Below are 19115 nucleotides of genomic sequence, written 5' to 3' on the forward strand. Positions count from 1 at the left end.
ATGATGACTTCAGGTTTGGAGAGAGGGAACATAGTCCCAGTCTCAAAAAAAATATGACCTTCTATAGATCATCCTAACTACCCCCCTTTCCATTCATAAATAGATGGGGGTTTGAGTAGCTCCAGACTTTCCCTAGGAACAATAAAATCTAGGGAGACAGATATGTAGATAGATGATAGATACATAGATAGATGATAAGACAGTAACTTGACAGACAGACAGATTTCCTGAAATGAGCACAGGTTGATGCTGATTCTTTTGTCATTGATCTCTGCCTGGCAGAAGGACATGGCACCCACCTCTGAACTCAAGAGGCCACCGTGTTTGTCATGTTACCATCTCTTCTCACAGTGGCCAGTCCTTTACCTGTACCCATTTCAGGTCCTGGTAGGAGGACAAAGAGGAGGTTCCCAAACATTCAACTTACTCTCCAGTGGCTCTTGGGGGACCAGGTAGTAACGTGCAGAGAAACCATCCTTAGCCACTGCCATGTCCGTGTGAAAGGTCAGGGAGAGGATCCCCGTGGACGAGCGGAGCTCAGATGGTGTTCTGGTTCCACAGTATCTGCCAATCAGAGGGCCAACTGAACAGACAAGACAAAGAGAGGTCACCGGTCACGGGGATTCCAAACCCAATTTCCATCCATCCATCCTACCATAACACGACACTCAATCAAGCATCACTGCGTGTGCCTGGCCATAAAAACCAAAGACGTGCCTTCAGAATGATGTTGAGTATTTTCCTGTACATTAAAAAGTACTTTCACTGAGCTGGCTTCATTCTGTTCTTCTAGCCCTGGGAGATGGGCCAGAAAGGTATCATTATAATACCTGCTCTGCAGAGGAAGAAATTGAATTTCAGATGGGTCATCTAATGTTTCCTTGCTCATACTGCTAGGAAATAGCAGAGCCGGGGCTCAAACTCTGGTTTCTTGACTAAATTATGTGCTTCTCCCCAGAGATGAAATTGCTCTTGCTTAGTCATCACATCTTCTTTATATTGGAAAATATTTGAATCACTACAAAAGTGAAAGATCTGATCCTTTCCAATACTGAGGGCCTCAGAGATCTATGGTCTCCCCCTGACATGCACAACATTTCTCTTGGCTACTCAACATCCATCTATGACTAGCTTAACAAAAAAATAAAATTATAGTAACAGCAATGATGATGCTAGCATCATTACATGATTAGGAAACAGAATGATTAAGTACTTGTCAATATTGCACAGTAGTCAGTATTTGAGCCCAGCCATTCAGGTTCTAAGGCCTTGGGGTTGGCTATCGAGTCACTTTCTATCCTGATAACTTGGTGTGGAAAAGAATACCACTAATACCCATCCTTGACTCAGTCTCCTGTCATCCTCCAAAGAAAATATCTCCAGGTAGGTAGACTATCTTCAGGTAATTTTTCTAGAACCATCCTTGGAGAGGAAAAGAAAGTCATTATGGGTTCCTAAGAGCTCTAAGGAGCTCTGAAGTGTGTTGTCCTTTCTCCTCCTTACTGAAGCAATTCACAGGCAAAGGCCAGGACCGAGAAGTGCCTGCGACAGTGACATCATCACTCACCGTGGGGAATGCCATCCCAGATGTCCAGCCAATCATATTTGCAGTCTCCCTCTCCCACCTGCAATGGGTCATGCTCCAGGTCAAAGGTCAAAAACTGCAGGATGATCTCCATTTTGGGTGTGGCCAGGATGGTAAAGGTACAGTCCAAGTTGTGTGGGTACTTCTCAGGAAAGCCAGGGGACTCAATGGTCCCATTGGGGCTGGTGAAGTTTTTGGAACAATCCTCAGAGCCTGTGTGTCCAAAGAGAACCATAGGATTAAGAGGAAGCTGTCTTTGTTACCTCTGACATATGGGTTATTAAAATATTTGGACCCAAATCTCCTCACTCACAAGGTGTGTTTGTTTTTTTTTTAATTTTTTTATGGCTATCCTAGTGGCTCTTGGAGCAACATACTCTTCCCATCTGAGTTCCATGCCTTCAAGCCAGGCCCTCATTAGGAGAAATTAGGGAGGCCCTGTATATTAGACCAAGAGTAGCCATTGAGGAATTGGGGGACTAGAGGGTAGAAAGAAGTGTGGGTTTGTGTGTGTGTGTGTGTGTGTGTGTGTGTGTGTAAGAGAGTGAATTCTCTTGAACAGAGTCTCCTTTCTCAATCACTCAGCTGCTCACTCCAGAAATGTAAGTTATTTCAATCCTTAAGGAAGGCTTGCTTGTTGCCAGCAGGGAAAACAATGTCCCCCCTTATTTATTGCTGACCTCAACACTAGCCCCTATTGTACCACAGCCAGCTAGAGTGCCCCTTCTCTCCCCAAGATCCAAGGTGCCTGAGGGGAGGGGCAAAGGGGAGCTAGGGTCTTATTCATGTCATGACTATATTAAAACGAGCTGCTCTGTAGTGGTCAGACAATTAACAATCGATGTTTTTTAGCCGGTTGATCACAGCGGGGTGTTGGGGATGTTAAAGCCGCAAGTTTGGAAAGATGCAGCAGTGTATTGACATTTGGAAGGCTTCTGGTTCTTTTGTGGTGAGGATGGCCTTGTCTCTCTCCTAAGCTCTATGTGTCTGCTTGCTGGGCACATGGAAGCATCCTGATTAAATGCTGTACACATTCGCAGCCTGGTGCAGGCTTGGACAACAGCAGGAACTCTAAGAGGATTACAATTACCATATCTCTTAATACCTCTAGGTGGAGTCATATTAAAAGAGCCTTCTTTGGGCTTTAAACCCAGCCACCATTTGCCAAGGAAGAACCAGGGATGGGTCTTGGGAAGCAGGGACAATCAGGCCCTAGGGCCCCTCCAAATCTAGACAGAGCAAGATCTGGTGTTGTCCATGTAAATGCTTGACAATTACAAGTGGATTTATTCACTGTGTTCATGTTCTAAAATAAGAAAAGGAAGCAGGATTTATGAAGAAGGCACTCTAAGCATGAAGAGAGGAGAAAAAAATATCCACAGAAATTCTTAATAAACCAGGTGTTTACTGGCAGGAAGCATCTTCTGGAGAGGGTAGTGAAATATAACTACGTGATGTCAATATACTGATCTTAGCCCACGGCCATGTCTTTATGTGCAGCTCCTCTGCAAGTCTCTTCATTGATGAAGGCTTTCTGGAAAGTTGCATGTCTCAATTGGAAAAAGGTACCATGCAAATAAGTGGGGGAGGAGAGGGTCTTCCAACTTTCTTTAGCTTGGGCAGGGCCATATCCCTATTTATCTATTCATCGGCGGCCCCTTGAGTGGCAGCCTTGGCAGTGTGAGAACGGGGGGACACATGGGCGAGAGCTAACCTTCATGGGTTCTTTGGGAGCTCTAGGTACCTCACCTCAGAGGCAGGGAGACCCACAGCTGTGAGGGGGCCACTGGGCTCAGAGGGAGGAGCTGGAGTGGCCTCTACCCCTTAGCTTTGTTTACCATGGGCCTCCAACTCCTGAGGGCCTCCTCAATGGCCCAGGGTGATGCAATTGGGCAAAGCCAGGCCAGCTGGCAGGTCTTCAGGGGGCCCGAGAGGAATTTTGAAAAGGTTAGAGTTTAAGGCTATTATGCAGCGTTCTTCATATGTTGGCCACTTCGGGAGCCTCACACAAGGCTGGGTGGAAATTAACTATTTCCAACTGGCTTGAGGGGGAGAAAAGGCACCCTGACATTCCCTGCTAGAACTAGTGCCATTGTCATTCTCTTAGAAAGCTGAGGGAATCTCTAACCCCCTGGGAAGGGGGCTTGATGGTGGAATCCTTTTCACTGATGGGGTTGGATTACCGAGGCTTCCACGTGACACCTAGCGAGCCCAAGGCAGGCCTGAAGCATGGGAGACTTTATTCCATTTCCAGAGTTCTGAATCCTGCATTCAACTAGAGGGAGTTTTTCAACTTTTATAACTGGAAGGAAGTTTCAACCTTAGGATTTAAGCATTCCCTAGCCCTAAACGTGTACCTAACTGATATGACTAGAAATGACAATATTCACTGGCTTCTTTAGATCAGGTAGGAAAGCTTTTATCTAGCTTTATCTTTGTGCATGTGTGTGTGTGTGTGCACGTGCACACACACATGAATGTGTTGGTACTGATGCTTGAACTCAGGGCCTGAGCTATCCCATAGCTTCTTCACTCAAGGCTGACATTCTACCACTAGAGCCACAGCTCTACTTCTGGCTTTTTGATGGTTAATTGGAGATGAGTGTCCTGGACTTTCCTGTCCAGCCTGGCTCTAAGTCCCAATCATCAGATTTTTGGTCTCCTGAGGAGGAAGGATTAGAGGTGCAAACTCCTGCACCACGCTACTTTTATTTTTCTTTATTTTTTGTCAGTCATGGGGCCTGAATTCTGGGCCTGGGCGCCGTCCCTCAGCTGTTCAGCTCAAAGCTAGCACTCTACCACCCTTCTGGCTTTTTCTGCTTATGTGGTACTGAGGAATTGAACCCATGGCCTCATGCATGCAAGGCAAGCACTCTACCACTGAGCCACCTTCCCAGCTCAGTTTTATCTTTTTTTTTTAATAGAGAAAACTCAAACTTGTTTATTAAGCTCATACTTTCATCTCTAATTGCATCACAGTCAAGCCATTAGAGTGGAAGTCAAATGTTGAAAAAAGGAAAAGAAAGTTGAGTCATGCAGAAATCTGACTAATGCAAGATACTTTTCTGCAATGTGTTGAAAAGATAGAATTTACAAAAGAACAACTCAGTCAACAAATATTCAAGTCTACTGGATGCTAAAACTGTCCGTACAAGTCAGAAGTTTGGGTGGCAGTGAATGATTTCATAACAAAGAACCCTCCCTTCATGTTGACCGCTGTACATTTCATAACTTTGTGAGCAGAGGAATCTGTATGTAGAAACACAGTGGATTTTATCTAAAGTGGACCACAGATGGTAAATTCAGGTAGACCCTTAATTCAGGGGTGGGGTAGTGGGTGCCCCAGGTTGCCTGTGTCTGTAAATGGCCTTAGACATTTCACTTTCAGAAATGCCACTGGGCACCAAGAGAGAAAGCCTGATTTTGAACTTTGGTCCAAGAAGCATCAGGAAAAACAAAGGTCACACACATTTTCCCACTGATTCTGTTTCCAGTGTTACTTTTCAAGTTATTTATTCCTTCCTCTAGTCTTCTCAAGATTTTGGTGAGTGGAAATTACTTGCTCTTGGGAGTTTGTTTGGGCTTACTCTTCTCGTGGTGGATGATCTGGTACTATATAGGATCTTTTATACCCCACGAAGTGCAGATATGACCGTTCTACTTCAGCCACATGCCCTATCTAGTTCCCCACACTGTGAAAATATATCTGTCACTGTAATTCTGCAGTGCAGCTTCAAGAATGTTCTGTATGGATGTTTGAGTATCTGTGTTTATAGTTTCCCTCGTCTTCCTTTTTATGAATCCAACTAGCAAACATAGCTGTGTTTATTTGGATTTCTTCAGCATGTCCACCCATTTCTTTTATGTTCTATGAATGTGTATTTTCTCTCAGGACTGCAATCGTGGAAATACGGGTAGAAGATGTGGCACTTAGAAGAAGAACACATGTCTTTCGAAACTTCTTAGGTTAGAATTTGCTTCCTTGTACATTCTGTACATTCCTCCGTATGTGTGTATGTGTGTGTGTGTATGTGTGTGTATTGGTACTGGGGCTTGAGCTCAAGGCCTAGATGCTGTCCCTTAGTATTTTTTCTCAAGGCTAGCACTTTATCACTTGAGCCACAGCTCCACTTTCAGCTCTTTGATGGTTAATTGGAGATAAGAGTCTCACAAATTTTCCTGCCAGGGCTATCTTTGAATCAGGATCCTCAGATCTGAGCCTCTTGGATAGCTAGGATTCTAGGTGTGAGCTTGTGTGTGTGTGTGTGTGTGTGTGTGTGTGTGTGTGTGTGTGTGTGTGTGTGTGTGTGTGTGTGTGTGTGTGTATTTGTTCTATAGGGGCCGTTCAGATGGGCAGGTAGGGATGGCCCCATGGAGACCTCTGGACTCTCACCTACAGAAGCATAGTTGTTGATAGGGCAGCCACTCAGTGCAGCTGGCTCTTCCAGAGGTGAGACATCAGAGCAGGCTACCCCATTGCTCCAGGCGAAAGCCACCCACCTTTGTCGGCTGCCACCATTGTTCTAGGCTATTTACAGATTTGCCGCTCATTCAGAATTCTACTTCAACATGTCATCAGAAGGACTGAATTATGATACCCTCTTGTGTGTTATCTTTTAATATCCTCCTTTCAAGTGTGCGTGATAGACTGGGTTAACATTCCTCTTTTTTCCCCCCATGTGGCTTTCTGGAGAATTGGCATCATGCCTTATAAAATACTGAGTTGGGAGACACTGAGATTAGAGATGATCTCTCATGGCCCGGCTCACCCTGGCTCTGACTTCCCTTGGCTAGCTCCCCGGAAGATCTCGAGTGGGCTGTTTTCCTCTTATAGTTAGGACTATGCTGCTGAGTGACAGCTTCAGTTACTTGGGACTGTGCTATCTGATAGACTCCAAAGAGCTAGTCCCTCAATGGCTCTCTCATTTTTATGCCCACAGCATATCAATTGTACCTTCACTTAGCAGTTAGCCACAGTATAGTTGTCCTTTCAATTTGCATATATATTCACCCAACATCATCCCCAGTGCTGAGGGTTCCCACACTAGTCTCTCCCACTAGCAGAGACCAATACTTAGTTCTAGTCTGTCCCTCTTTTCTCTTCCCACTGCTTTACAAGAGGCCTCATCAGAACCGGTGGCATTGGTCTGCATCTTGCACAAACATCAAGGGATACAGGTCACACTAGGATGAAGCCTGGACACACAAACCATTTGTTGCTGGGACCTCATTGTAACCCAAAGCATGAAAAGCCAACATGGAATAATCTGGGCCCAGTATCCTGTGACTGCACAGGCTCCTACTCTGGTACAATACATTTTCCCCTGACCCCACCCCTTCATTTGATTTCACCATCTTGGGCAGACAAATTAGACAAATATTTAGACAGGGTGGATATAAAAAGTGCTTTCAGCAGCTACCACTTCCTTTCAAGAACTGTTTAATGAAAGAGAAAATATATATGAATAGTTCCCCTCACACTGAACTCAACAGGCGCCGGTCTTGGGTCTCTTGATGACAGGGCTGACAGCTTCTCTGTGAACCAGACCCTATCCTCGAGCTGTAAAACTTAGGCTACTGCAGGAGGAAGACATTTAAACATGGTGCAGGAGCCTCTGTTGTGGGAAGCCAGGCAGGGTGAGGGAGAGTTGGAGGTTAGGCCTCCTTTAGCCTTCACATAAGCAGGACCACTGGCTCAACTGGGAGCAGCTACTTTGAGACTGTATGTGTGGATGCTGAAGCAGTGTCCTATAAATAGAAGTCCCTTCTACCCAGTCAAGGACATGAGCTCTGGTCTGTGTTCTTTGGGCCTAAAGGGATCTAAGGTTGAGGGTGAGAGGGCACCAATGTAATCAATCAACTCAAAAGAAAAGCTGGGTGTTTGTGGCTCACACCTCTAATTACTGAAATCTGAAGATTGTGGTTTGAAGCCAGTTCAGGCAGACAAATACAAAAGACTCTCATCTCCAATTGGCCAGAAAAAAGTCAGAAGTGGAGGTGTGGTTCAAGTGGTAAAGCAACAGCCTTGAGCAGAAAAGGCTAAAGGATATTCTCTATGCCCTGAGTTCAAGCTCCAGTACAAAAAGAAGAAGAGGAGGAGAAGGAGAAGGAGAAAGAAGAGAAGGAGAAGAAGGAGGAGGAGGAGGAGAAAGAGAGAGAAGAGAAGGAAGAGGAGAAAGAGAAAGAAGATGAGAAGGAAAAGGAAAAGAAGGACTAAGAGGAGGAGGAAGAGGAAGAAAGAGGAGGAAGAGAGAGAAGGAGGAGGATGAGGAGAACAGGAACAACAACAACAGCATTTTCTGCCTCTTTCTCTGCTATTTTCTCAATTGCTTTCACAAGCCTGTGACAAGTAGTAGCTCACTGTATAGCGATGGTAAACTGGATCACCAAATTGTATTTTATTTTATTTTAATTTTTTTATTTTTTGGGTCCAGTCGTGGGGCCTGAACTCTGGGCCTGGGCACTGTTCAGCTCAAGGCTAGCGCTCTACCACTTGAGCCACAGCACCACTTCCGGCCTTTTTCTTTTTGCTTATGTGGTGCTGAGGAATCAAACCCAGGGACTCAGGCATGCAAGGCAAGTGCTCTACCACTGAGCCACCTTCCCAGCCCCGCCAAATTGTATTTTAAAACAATGGCCTTTCTCCACTTTGAGGGGGTGAGGATTATGGTGCTCCAGCTCCATGTGAATCCAAAGAAAGGCAACATTAAACGGGGAAGCCATTGGAAGGAGTATAATCAAATATTCCTTCTCCCCATGACAATGAGTTTGAATTTCCGATATAAAAGTTAGATTCTCTCCAAAGTCCTTTTGCATCTATTTTCTCCTCCTTTCTGAGCACCTCCCCCCCCCCCCCCCCCCCCCCCCCCCCCGTCCCAATCTCTTAGTGCTTGGCCTACCCCATCAAGTTGAATGACAGCCTGGTCTGGCTTTTCATCTCAAGTGTCTCAGACAGACCTAGACCCTCTCGCCCAGCTCTTACCACCTGACTCCAACCCCCTAGCCTTGATTCCTCCTCTCCATCCCACTATCCATCTTTTTTACATGCTCCCATCCCCAGTGGTTGAGCACACACTGACCTGTCTTGAAGATCTCATAGCGCAGCGAGAAGCCTGCCCCCTGTCGGGCATAGTCAGAAGTGAACTTGATGTAGAGCGTAGAACCGGAGGAGATGATGGTGGGCGGGGCGATGTTCCCACAGTGCTTGCCCAGAAGGTCGGCAGATTCACTGTCCCCATCCCGAATCTCAATGAAGTCATACCTAGGGGAGGGCAAAAAGGGGCCCGGGAGAGAGAAGAAAATCCTTCAGTTCTCTCCATCCATTTATAGGCGGTCAGGTGTTTCAGTGATAAACAAAGACCACACTGTGCTTGGTTGGGCACGCCCGCAAACAGACTGGGGAAGATGTTTTGTTCAAGACACACAAAGAATGAGTGCAGGGGTGGGAGGTGTTATCTCTCGCACACATAAAAGCAATAGCAATCATTCTATCAAAGATCTCGGAACAAGAACTGTTTTCTTCCTTGGGCAGCACATTTTTTCCCCCTTTTTCTATTTCCACAGCTATCTCTCTGAATCTCAGTTTCTCCTTAGGTTTGGGTAATGACCTTTTGAGCATCAACATCTTCATCTGTTAGATTAGAAAAATATTCTGAAGACTGGTATGGAAATGGACTGAGAAAAGTACCCATGAGGGAGCCAGACACTGTGCTAGGTACACCGGGGATGTTTTTAGAAGTTTTTCTCCTTTTCTTTGCTTTTGGCAGTACTGGAAGTTGAACTCAGCGGCTCAGATTTACTTGGGCAGACACTCTACCATTTAAGCCAAGTTGCCAGCCTTGTTTTGCTTTTCAATTGTTTTTCAGCTAGGTTGTTAGGTTTTTGCCCAGGGCTGGCCTTGTACCTCAATCCCCCAACCTATGCCTCCCATGTAGCTGGCACCACAGACACGCATCAACATGCGCAAGTCTGTTGGTCGCAGTGGATCTCTCTTGTTCTTTGCCTGGGCTGGCCTGGGGATACTAACTAGAACAAGAGGAAGCTACCACCAAGCCATGCTCAGAAGTGTTTATCATCTTCATCTTGCTTTCCTTATTTTTAATTGATGGGAACCACCATCAATTAAAAAGTAAGAGAATAAGGGTAGGAGCCACCTCCCTCCCTGAGATGAGTCTCATCAGCAGTGTTTAGTCAACAACATGATTTAGAAAGGAACCAGCATCGTGTCAGATAATAAAAACATTTCTCTAAAAGAAGGAATGAATTCCTGGGAATCCAACGTCTGTGCAAACCAATATCCTCAGGGAGAGGCTGGAGCCAGTCCTGGGGCTTGAACTCAGGGCTTTGGTGCTGTCCCTGAGCTTCTTTTGCTCAAGGCTAATGCTCTACCACTGAAGGCACAGAGGTACTTCTAGCTTTTTCTGAGTATTTTGTTGGAGGTAAGAGTCCCATAGCCTTTCCTGCTCAGGCTGGCTTCCAACATTGATCCTCAGATCTCACCCTCCTAAGTAGCTAGGCTTTGAGGCATGAGCCACCAGCACCTGGCCACTCAGTCCCTTTTATATAGAATCAAATTGGCCTGCTGTGGCCGAAAGATGCTGCAAAGCCTTCCTGAGCCTGGTGTATACATGGAGTCCGGCTCCATCTTGGCACTAGCGGAGGAGCAAGCTCTAGTGGTCACACTGTACTCTTGTCTCTGCTCCTTTCTTGGTTACTCCAGTGAAGTTTTTGCCACAGCTGTTAGGGTAAGAAACTTCCTCCCTACCACATGAAGCTCTCTGCAGATTTTATTTGCTAACATTGAGCCATCTTCCCTTCCCTCCTCCCTCTCTATTTATTTGGCATCAACCTGTTAAAACAACACATGAGAAATCTCTTCCTTGTAGGAGAAAGTGGCTGGCCATGTGGCCCCCCCCTCAGGATATGCCTGCTGGCTCCTGTCATGCTGGGCTCTGTGAACAGTGAATGCTTCCACAAGCGCCTGCCTTGAGCTAGAGAGTGTGGAGGCCTCTCTGGAGCCCCTGAGCCACATTTCAGTGTGCTTATCCACCACCAGATAAAGACGACTGTGAAGGAGGAATGAGAGGACCAGGAGTACTTCGTTCTGAGACCCCAGAGGATCATGCTCCTGCCTGGGAAGCAGAGCCAGGCTGGGAGAGAGCAACTCCCCCAGGAGCCATAGAGAGAAAGGCAAATGGGGGAGGGCCCAGGGCAGGGCAAGCTGCTGGGGTCTGGGGTGTGGGAAATGGTGGTGACTTTGAAAGCAGGCTTCCTCATTTCCAAAACAGGAGTAAAAAGACCCTTAGTTTGTTCTCAGGGGAAACTCCCAGGAACTTCTGGAAAACCCCTCCTTGCTGTTTCTACCCAGAGGGTATGTGCTGTCCTGAATCACAGTCAGCTGAGCAAGGGCGACCATCTAGCAATGTGCTGCACACAGGTGGAAAATCCTGCCAACCTACTCCTTCATTAGGCATGTCCCCAGGCTCTTTGGGAAAGACCTCCGTGTCCTGGAAGGAGACAAGGCAGGGTTTGGAGTCCTACTAGACCACTTGGGTGCCCTCAGGCAAGTGACAGGACCTTTCTGAGCCTCAGAAATGTGGAAAAATAGGGGCCATTCAGACCTCCCTGTATCTTCCTAGGGCTGCTGTGAGATTTACATGAGCAAATCTAATCTACATGAGGTACATGGGTTAATACTCCATTGGCTGGCCCTGTGTGTGCTTAAGAAGGTTAATTGTGGTTTGCTGTAGCCTCAGACCCCTGGCAGAGATAGGGAAGCTGGACTATAGAGAAGATACTTGCTGAGAGAAGGGGGAGGGGGAGATGAGGTGGGGGGGAGAGAGAGAGAACAAATATGTAGAGGTATCATATAAGTAAAATAGAAGGTATTTTTTTTTTTGGCCAAATGTGACACAAATTAACATGTACATAACCTTTAATCTAGAAGTTCATCTGCTAGAAATTCTTCCTAAGAAAATAATAAGACAGTTGTGGAAAGATGTATATACATCTTTTGTGCAATTTTTTAAAAAAAGCATATGAAGTAGGAAGACACTTTGCTTATAAATAACATCATGTTGAAAAAAGCCTAACCAGAGAGGGCAAGTAAATCAATTTTGCTAAGTTTATAAAATGAAATATCGGCTGTGAGAATAAAGAGTGCTTCAAGGAGAATTTTTTTTTTTTGTAGAAAGTGTTTGTGATATCCTGTTAACCAAAAACAAAAATTGAGCAGATTAAAAAAATATGCTTAAAAATACAAGCCTGTATTTCCTTGCATAAACATATAGGAAGCATCTGAAAAAGTTACGTACTAAAATACCAACAGTGGTTAAATGCATGGGTGGCAGGATAATTTTGCTTTCTTCTTTTTACTTTTCTATTATCTCAATTGTTTTTTATAAGCCTGCATTTCTTTAATAAGTCAAAATTTCATAAAATAGAGCTGCTTCCATTAAGATTCCTTTTTTGTTTTTCCAAATACAGAAGAGCTGAGAAAAATAAGCTCTTAAGGTTAGGCAGAGGGGGAAAGAAATTCATCATTACCACCATCAGCAACAGCCATGCCACAGATCTGGAGAGAGGACCAAATAAGACATGGCAGGTCACAATACCTCGAATAGTGTGGGGAGGACATGGCATATAATCAACACTTTAAAAAATTTGTTTCATACTAGCCTTGTATTGCTAGTTTCTCTGGAAGGAAAAAGAGGAGACCCTGCCATCCTACTGGCTTAGTCTTCCAAAGTGGGATGGCTTGTCAGGCTGCCTAATCACCCTTGGTGTCATTTAGGGGATTAACTGAGTCTGCCAGGAGGCAGGGCTACCCATAAACACCATCACTGCAAGCGCGACTCAATTTGCTCAATAGACTGCCCCCTCCTTATTTGTAATGTGGCCAGCAACACACACATCCTTACATAGCTGCATACATGTATCGTGTGAAAAACTCACAAGTCCTATACCTACACATAGAGTGTGAAAAATTTACTTAGACACTGTCTCTCTGAGCTCGTTAGTGAATGGACTCTTGCCCTTCCTTGAGCTTTGCAAAAACTAAAGAATATTTAGATTTTTTTTCTGTCTTGTTTGCTTAAAGGAGAAGTGGCTTGGAGCTACAATTTGCGGCTGAACTTCCTCATCTTCCAGGGGCCCACTTAACCTTAAGGCCTTCTGTCTGGTCACACTCGCAGTGACTTACTGACTTCCATAGAGAATGTGTGATTTACCTCCCCTGTGACTGACTCATTTGGGGAATTTTCATCATCATCATCATCATCATTAGGGATTTAGTGCAGCTGAAGTAAATCTCAGAAATTTCAGTGTTGTCAGGTTCATTTGTGAAGAGCTCAGGGCATGAGCTTAGGAAGTTTTGTGTCCTGGGAGTAAATACAGCTTTGCATCTAGCCTCCAATCTCCTGTGTTTGTTTGGGAAAAGAATCTGAGGTACAGATTCAGAGCTCACCCCAGGATAGTCAAGTGGGATAAGTTGAAAAGCTCCTCTTAGAGCTTATTAACTTCTTTTCTGGAAGGCCCACATACACCAGCTAAGAGACATATTAACTACAGTGTTTGTGTTTCATTCTTCATAATCTCGCTCAAATGAAAAAATTCCTTGGAAAGCTTAAACACTGCCTATCATTATTTTATTTATTTACTTATTTTTCCCGAGTCAGACCGGCCACTTCTACTCCTGGCTATTTGTTTCTCTCCATAATGGTTCCCCATGTGTCTCTTTAATGATCTCCACAGATTCCGTCGTCTGCGTGGGGAACATTGGTCTAGAGAATACTTTCTTAATCTTCTCGCTCAGCTTCAAAGTCTTCATTTCTTCTCTCCAAACCCACAGCTGGGGTGTGGGAATTTTGACAGTAGAATTAATTTTAAGAGTCCATGGGGGGGAGAGATGAAATAGCAACAATCTCATCTCTTCCTTCATCACTGGCAGACATGATGAAAGGCTTTCTGGTGTCCCTTGCTCTGCCCATGCTTGATACTTGCCAGCAAAGCAATGGAGCCCATGGAGGAAGACTCTCCAATGAGACCTGCGCCCAGAGCGAGATTAATTTCTGCCCAAGTCCATCTCCGTAGGTCTTCTAAGTAAGAATGCTATGCTCATCTATGGGATTTGGGGCTCTATATCCAAATGCTTGGGTTCAAAACCTTTGCCAACAGGTGATACCTTCCTTCCTTCATGCTGTTTGCCTCAGAATATTTAAGACATTTTGTAGATGGGCAAGCTATTTCTGAGGCTCTTTCCTCTGATGACAGTACTTGTATTATCCTTGTCTAGGGCTGTTTTTTCCTCCTCCTTTTGGCATAGGTGCAAATATCACCTCCTCAGAGATGTCTGCTCTGACTGTTCATTTTAGATGGCACACTCTTTTCCATCTTATTCTATCCTTCTTTCCCTTCCCTACTTCTTTGCTCCCTTGCTCCCTTGCTTGTGTCCTTCACTCTCTCTCTCTCTCTCTCTCTCTCTCTCTCTCTCTCTCTCTCTCTCTCATTCTGTGTGTGTGTGTGTGTGTGTGTGTGTGTGTGTGTGTGTCTATGCACATGTACACCAGTACTGGGGCCTGAACTCAGGGCCTGAGCTCCACCTTCAGCTTTTTTACTTAAGGCTTGCACTTTACCACTTGAGCCACACCTCTACTTCTGGCTTTTTGGTGATAAAGTAGAAATAAGAGTCTCACAGACTTTCCTGTCTCAGCTGGTTTTGAACTGCAATCCTTAGATCTCAGCCTCCCTGAATCACCAGAATTACAGGCATGAGCCATGATCACCCAACTTCTTATTTCTTTAGTGGCTATGACTGTCCTCTGGAATAGTCTTGTGGTGTATATGTGTGTCTCTTTGTTAATGATCCATCTCCTGCAGTAGGTAGCAAGCACCATGGGCAAGGACATGCCTTGTCTCTTTCAGATTTGGAATACTCATTTGGTAGCTGTCACAGGAGGGATCAATGTTAATCACACTGATGGTGTGCTAAGTGAATAAACAGGTAAGAAACTTAAGGTTGGTGCTGTTAAGAAGACATGCTCTGTGGTAGCCTCTACCTTTGTGCCCCAACACATTCCATGAGCTATTCTGATTATATCTGAAAACATAAATGTTGCCTCATGACATACACACACACACACACACACACACACACACACACACACACACACACAAACACGAATATAACATTTTGCAGGGAAGAAACAGCTCATATCGTGCTGACAGCATTTTCACTATTAGCGGCAAACAAATCAACTATAATTAAAATGCTGTCAAAGTGATTTGAGAATTTTCTCACACTTTCAAAGTTCCATATTTCATGAGTAGATTATCCAGGCCAGAGAATTTACCACCTCCCGGAGTGCCTTTCTTCCAGGAAGCTCAAAGACGATGACAAACACTGTCTTATTAATCCTGATATTAAAATCTGCAGGGGAAAATTGGAGGAAAAGCCACCACTGTCATGTGCAAGTTCCCAACAAAGAAGCTACAGGAGACAGAAGTAGGGTGTAGGGTGGGTCTGCATAGTGCTCAGCTCCCTGGTCAAATCAGGCTCAAAGCCAAGCCACCTGCTTTTGGGCTCCGCCCTTTCTGGAGAGATCTGCTTGTTGTCATGTCCTATCTTTTAAGAAGTACATTTTATTTCTTTACACTATTCCCTTTTGTTGGTACCACTCACTTAATGAGCTAGTGTATCAATGGGAAGGGCTCACATTTTATTGAGCAATTACTATGAGGGCTTAGCTCTGGGTTTAGATATTATATCATTTAACCCTGCTTTAATACATGCCACATCCTGATATGGTTGCCCTTCATTAACAGGTGTGGAAACAGACTCAGAGACTGAAGTTATCCAAGCACTGGTGACTCATACCTTGAATCCTAACTACTCAGAGGATCAAGGTTCAAAGCCAACCTGGGCAAGAAAGTCCATGAAATTCTTATCCCCAGAAGTAGAGGTGTAGCTCAAGTAGCTAGCCTTGATCAGAAAAAGCTAACAAACAGCTCACAGGCCCTGAGTTCAAGCCCCAGGACTGGTACACACACACACACACACACACACACACACACACACACACACACACACACACACACACACACACACACACACACACAGAGGTAAACAAACAAACAAAAAACCACTAATGTTATACTCAATGTCATGACGTGGAATGGTGGTTAGAAGCCAGTTCTCATCCCTCCCTTTGCCTCATTGAACAAAGACCTTAGAGTCATGAAAAATCCAGATTTCTAGAGAGTCTCATAGGGCGCAGATAGAAGGAAACCTTTGGTCTCAGGTTTCCCACAAAATGGGCAGAATGAATGTAAGAGATTTCAGCAAATCTTGCTCTTTTTACCTAGCCCTCTATTTAAACAAAGCCTGCAAGATGTGCCAAAATTCACAGACAAATCACCAAGAGCAACAGCGAGCTTTGAAAGGCACGGTCTCAAGATTCACACAGTAGAAATCTAGCTTGTAAATGTTCAGATGGGATAACATATTAATTTTGCTAAGTGTAGTATTTTTATAAGCGAATGTGCACCCATATGTGAACATATGGCCCACAGAGTGAGAAAAATAGGATCCTGGCTATTTATATGCTCCTAGAGTATCAGCCACAGATTCTGAAGTCCACAGGATTTCCAGCGAAGTCCACATGAGAGTCTCACTGGCTGGGAAACCCCCACGATCACATGTTGAAATTGTGTGTTCCACCCCATTTGTTAGGAAATGGAAAGACTTGGAAAAATTGTATTAAGTGAAGTAAGCCAGGCCCAAAGAAACATAGGTCCCATGGTTTCCCTTATTCGCAATATCTAGTATATGTCTAAGACAAGCAGAAAAGTTCAAAAGCTATGTACATATGATCATATAAGATGATGCTAAGCAAAATGAACCCCAAGATAGGGACACAAGAGGTTTTATTTTTCTTGCTGTTGTTTTTAATGTACTTATAATGTACTATGTGATTTTTTGGTCGTTTTTTAATGTTCTTCCCCCATGGTACAATCCCTGTTTTCACTGCATTTGATTCCAGTGCCCTGCATCTTATATATACGTTTTTTTCTAACTTGGGGAGGGGAAGGGAAATAATAAAATGCTGAAATAAGGATACAGGCTTTGGGGGGGAGGGAGGAGTTGGGGAGGTGGGGAGGGAAGGGATGGTAGGGGAAAAACAAAGGAAGGGGGTAACAATGCTTCACAGGAAACGTACTCATTACCTTACTCATGTAACTGTAGCCCCTTTGTACAATATCTTTACAATACAAAATAAATATTTTTTAAAAAAAGAAATTGTGTGCGCTTGTGGGGAAGTGCATTTTCCTATGGAAGGAGTCTGTGATAATACAAACCTGAAATTAATATTACACAAAAAAAATTTCTGTCCAGTAGGATATGATGGACCCTAAGGAATGTAACTATGGGCTCTATGGCCCACCCTAGCTAATCTCAGTTGCTTGCTAGTGGTGCACAGTAAGTCAGGCCAAGATTTTGGAGTTCTATTCAGGCTCAACCCAGTGCCAGATACCTGAGAAACCCATGCTATTTTTTTTTTTTTTTTTGGTTACCATTGTTCAACAAAACTGAGTTTGGGGAAAAGAAGAGTCACATAGACCTGGCACTCTGGAAACTTGACACAAGATGACATATCAAGTGGCAGTTACAGTCTTATTGTCCCCAACTTCACAAGCACTGGGGCTAGGTTTCCACAAATCCACCACCCACACAAATCCTTCATCTGAGTCTTAGAGATTTGACTTTAGTCTTGTGTTTGTGAGCCCACTGTAGAACCAACCTGCCAGGCTTGGATTCAAAACCACCTCTCCCCAACTCAGTGAGGGATCTCCCTCCCCACTGCTTGTGAACTCCTGCCCAGCTCACCAAATGACAGCTCAATGAGTGGCTGTTTGTTTGGTGCCACTAATGTCATTATTATTTATCTAACTTCCAGGCTACAAATGGTTCCCAAACACACTCTCTTGATTGTATTTCTGCATTGGTGCCTGGTGTCTTTTACATAGCAATTGTTTACATTTTTCTTCCTTTTTTTTTTTTCTTTTCTACCACAAATCTCTGATATTGGGTACTTTTTATTTGCTACCTCTTCAGAATCAGAGTCACCACAGCTTCTTTAGAAAGGAAGAAATCTGACCACCCAGCAAAGGAAGTATGCACAGAGAATAACCCAAAACAAATGGAGGGAATTATTCTTAAAAAAAACAACAAACCCTTGAAGGCAAGAAAATGGAAACAAAACTACAAATAAGATCTATTTATAATCCCTGGTCGTGTTTTCCGCAGAAGCCCCGGGAATGATGGAGAGGGCCCTGTCCCATTGTTTCTTGTGGAGCAGGCTGCCAAGAACATGTTCAACGTGAGGAAGGAGACTGCTCTCTGCACAGGGTGTCTGATAAATGCCACTACCGATGACTTTCAGAGAATGGAGGGCACACAACAAAGCATCCAGCACTTCTGCCCTGACCCTGTGGGTGAATGCCACTTCTCCCTCACTGCCCTAGTACATTCCTAAGGCCTCATAGTCACAGATCTGCTGGCTCCTGGGCCAGCAATGACTCTGGCAGGTTGCTTGGAGGGACCGTGTTTGCTTATGGAAGTGGGAAGTTCAAGGTTTGGGGATAAGCTCTTTCCAGTGCCATTGTGCATCTTTTGGTCTGCTCTGCATCTGTGGTATCCTCACCATTCTGGCACGCTCAAAGACCCCTTGCCATGCTACCGGAGTACAAAGTAAGCAAGATTAACCCACAACTTCTGTCTGTCTGCTTCTTCTCAAGGGTAGCAGCTGCCTTTGGTGGTTATATGTTAAGATGAATACTAGCAGAGCCCAAGACTCATTCAATCATCCAATGCTGGCCTGGATCCATCATATTCCAGGGCCTCAGTTTACCTCACCTCATAAATAAGTGCAGTGATCCTGCCTGTGTGTCTCCCAGGGCTGATGGGCAGGGGTATAAGGCAACAGGTAACCACTGAGGGGAAATCAGAACACATCACTCGGGGGCCCTGGTGTTCTGGCAGCATCCCTCCACTTGGCAGAGTGAACTGTTCCCTGTGGGACAAGAGTTCACTAACTCTTGGCTCCCGGAGGACCCAATTGTGAGAACAAAATCATAACCACCCCATCTGTCAAAAAAAAAAAAACAACAATGGGGGTGGGGAAGCCTGCTGGGAACAGAGGTATGCTAGGCATCAGGGAACCAATCATGGCATGAAACAAGTCCTGTTGGTTTTTTTCCTATGGGTCTTAGGCTCCCAGTCTTCTTTCTACCTTCTCTGCTGGTACCCACAAAACTCAGCAGACACAGAACTTGCCAGAAAAACATCCCCTGTTGAAAGCCCAAGAAGGGGACAATTGGAGAGGAGGTGGGCAGTATGGCGGCAGGATTTTCGATCCCTCAGAGCTTCACTTACAAAGCTCAGAGCGTCTTCTCTGGGCTCCAGGGACAAAACTTTGTCACTGCTGTGCAAAAAGCACTGGGGTGTGGAAATGACAGGCCCACACTAATGTCC

The 19115-nt window shown here is 44.8% G+C and overlaps 1 protein-coding gene across 2 annotated transcripts in view; it reads right to left on the reverse strand.

Moving 5' to 3' along the window:
- Window positions 1–19115, reverse strand: part of Nrp2 (neuropilin 2) — a 128331-nt gene that overhangs the window by 82353 nt on the left and 26863 nt on the right. For both annotated transcript variants that reach the window (XM_070018717.1, XM_070018727.1), the window contains exons 3-5: window positions 8665–8846; window positions 1568–1798; window positions 428–583 (exon numbers count right to left, since the gene is read on the reverse strand). In XM_070018717.1, the coding sequence (XP_069874818.1) occupies window positions 428–583; window positions 1568–1798; window positions 8665–8846 (569 nt within the window). The remainder of the gene's footprint in view (window positions 1–427; window positions 584–1567; window positions 1799–8664; window positions 8847–19115) is intronic.

Source organism: Dipodomys merriami, unplaced genomic scaffold (assembly GCF_024711535.1).
Source record: "Dipodomys merriami isolate MVZ:Mamm:240054 unplaced genomic scaffold, mDipMer1.0.p SCAF_1, whole genome shotgun sequence".
In the NCBI taxonomy this organism is placed as follows: Eukaryota; Metazoa; Chordata; class Mammalia; order Rodentia; family Heteromyidae; genus Dipodomys; species Dipodomys merriami.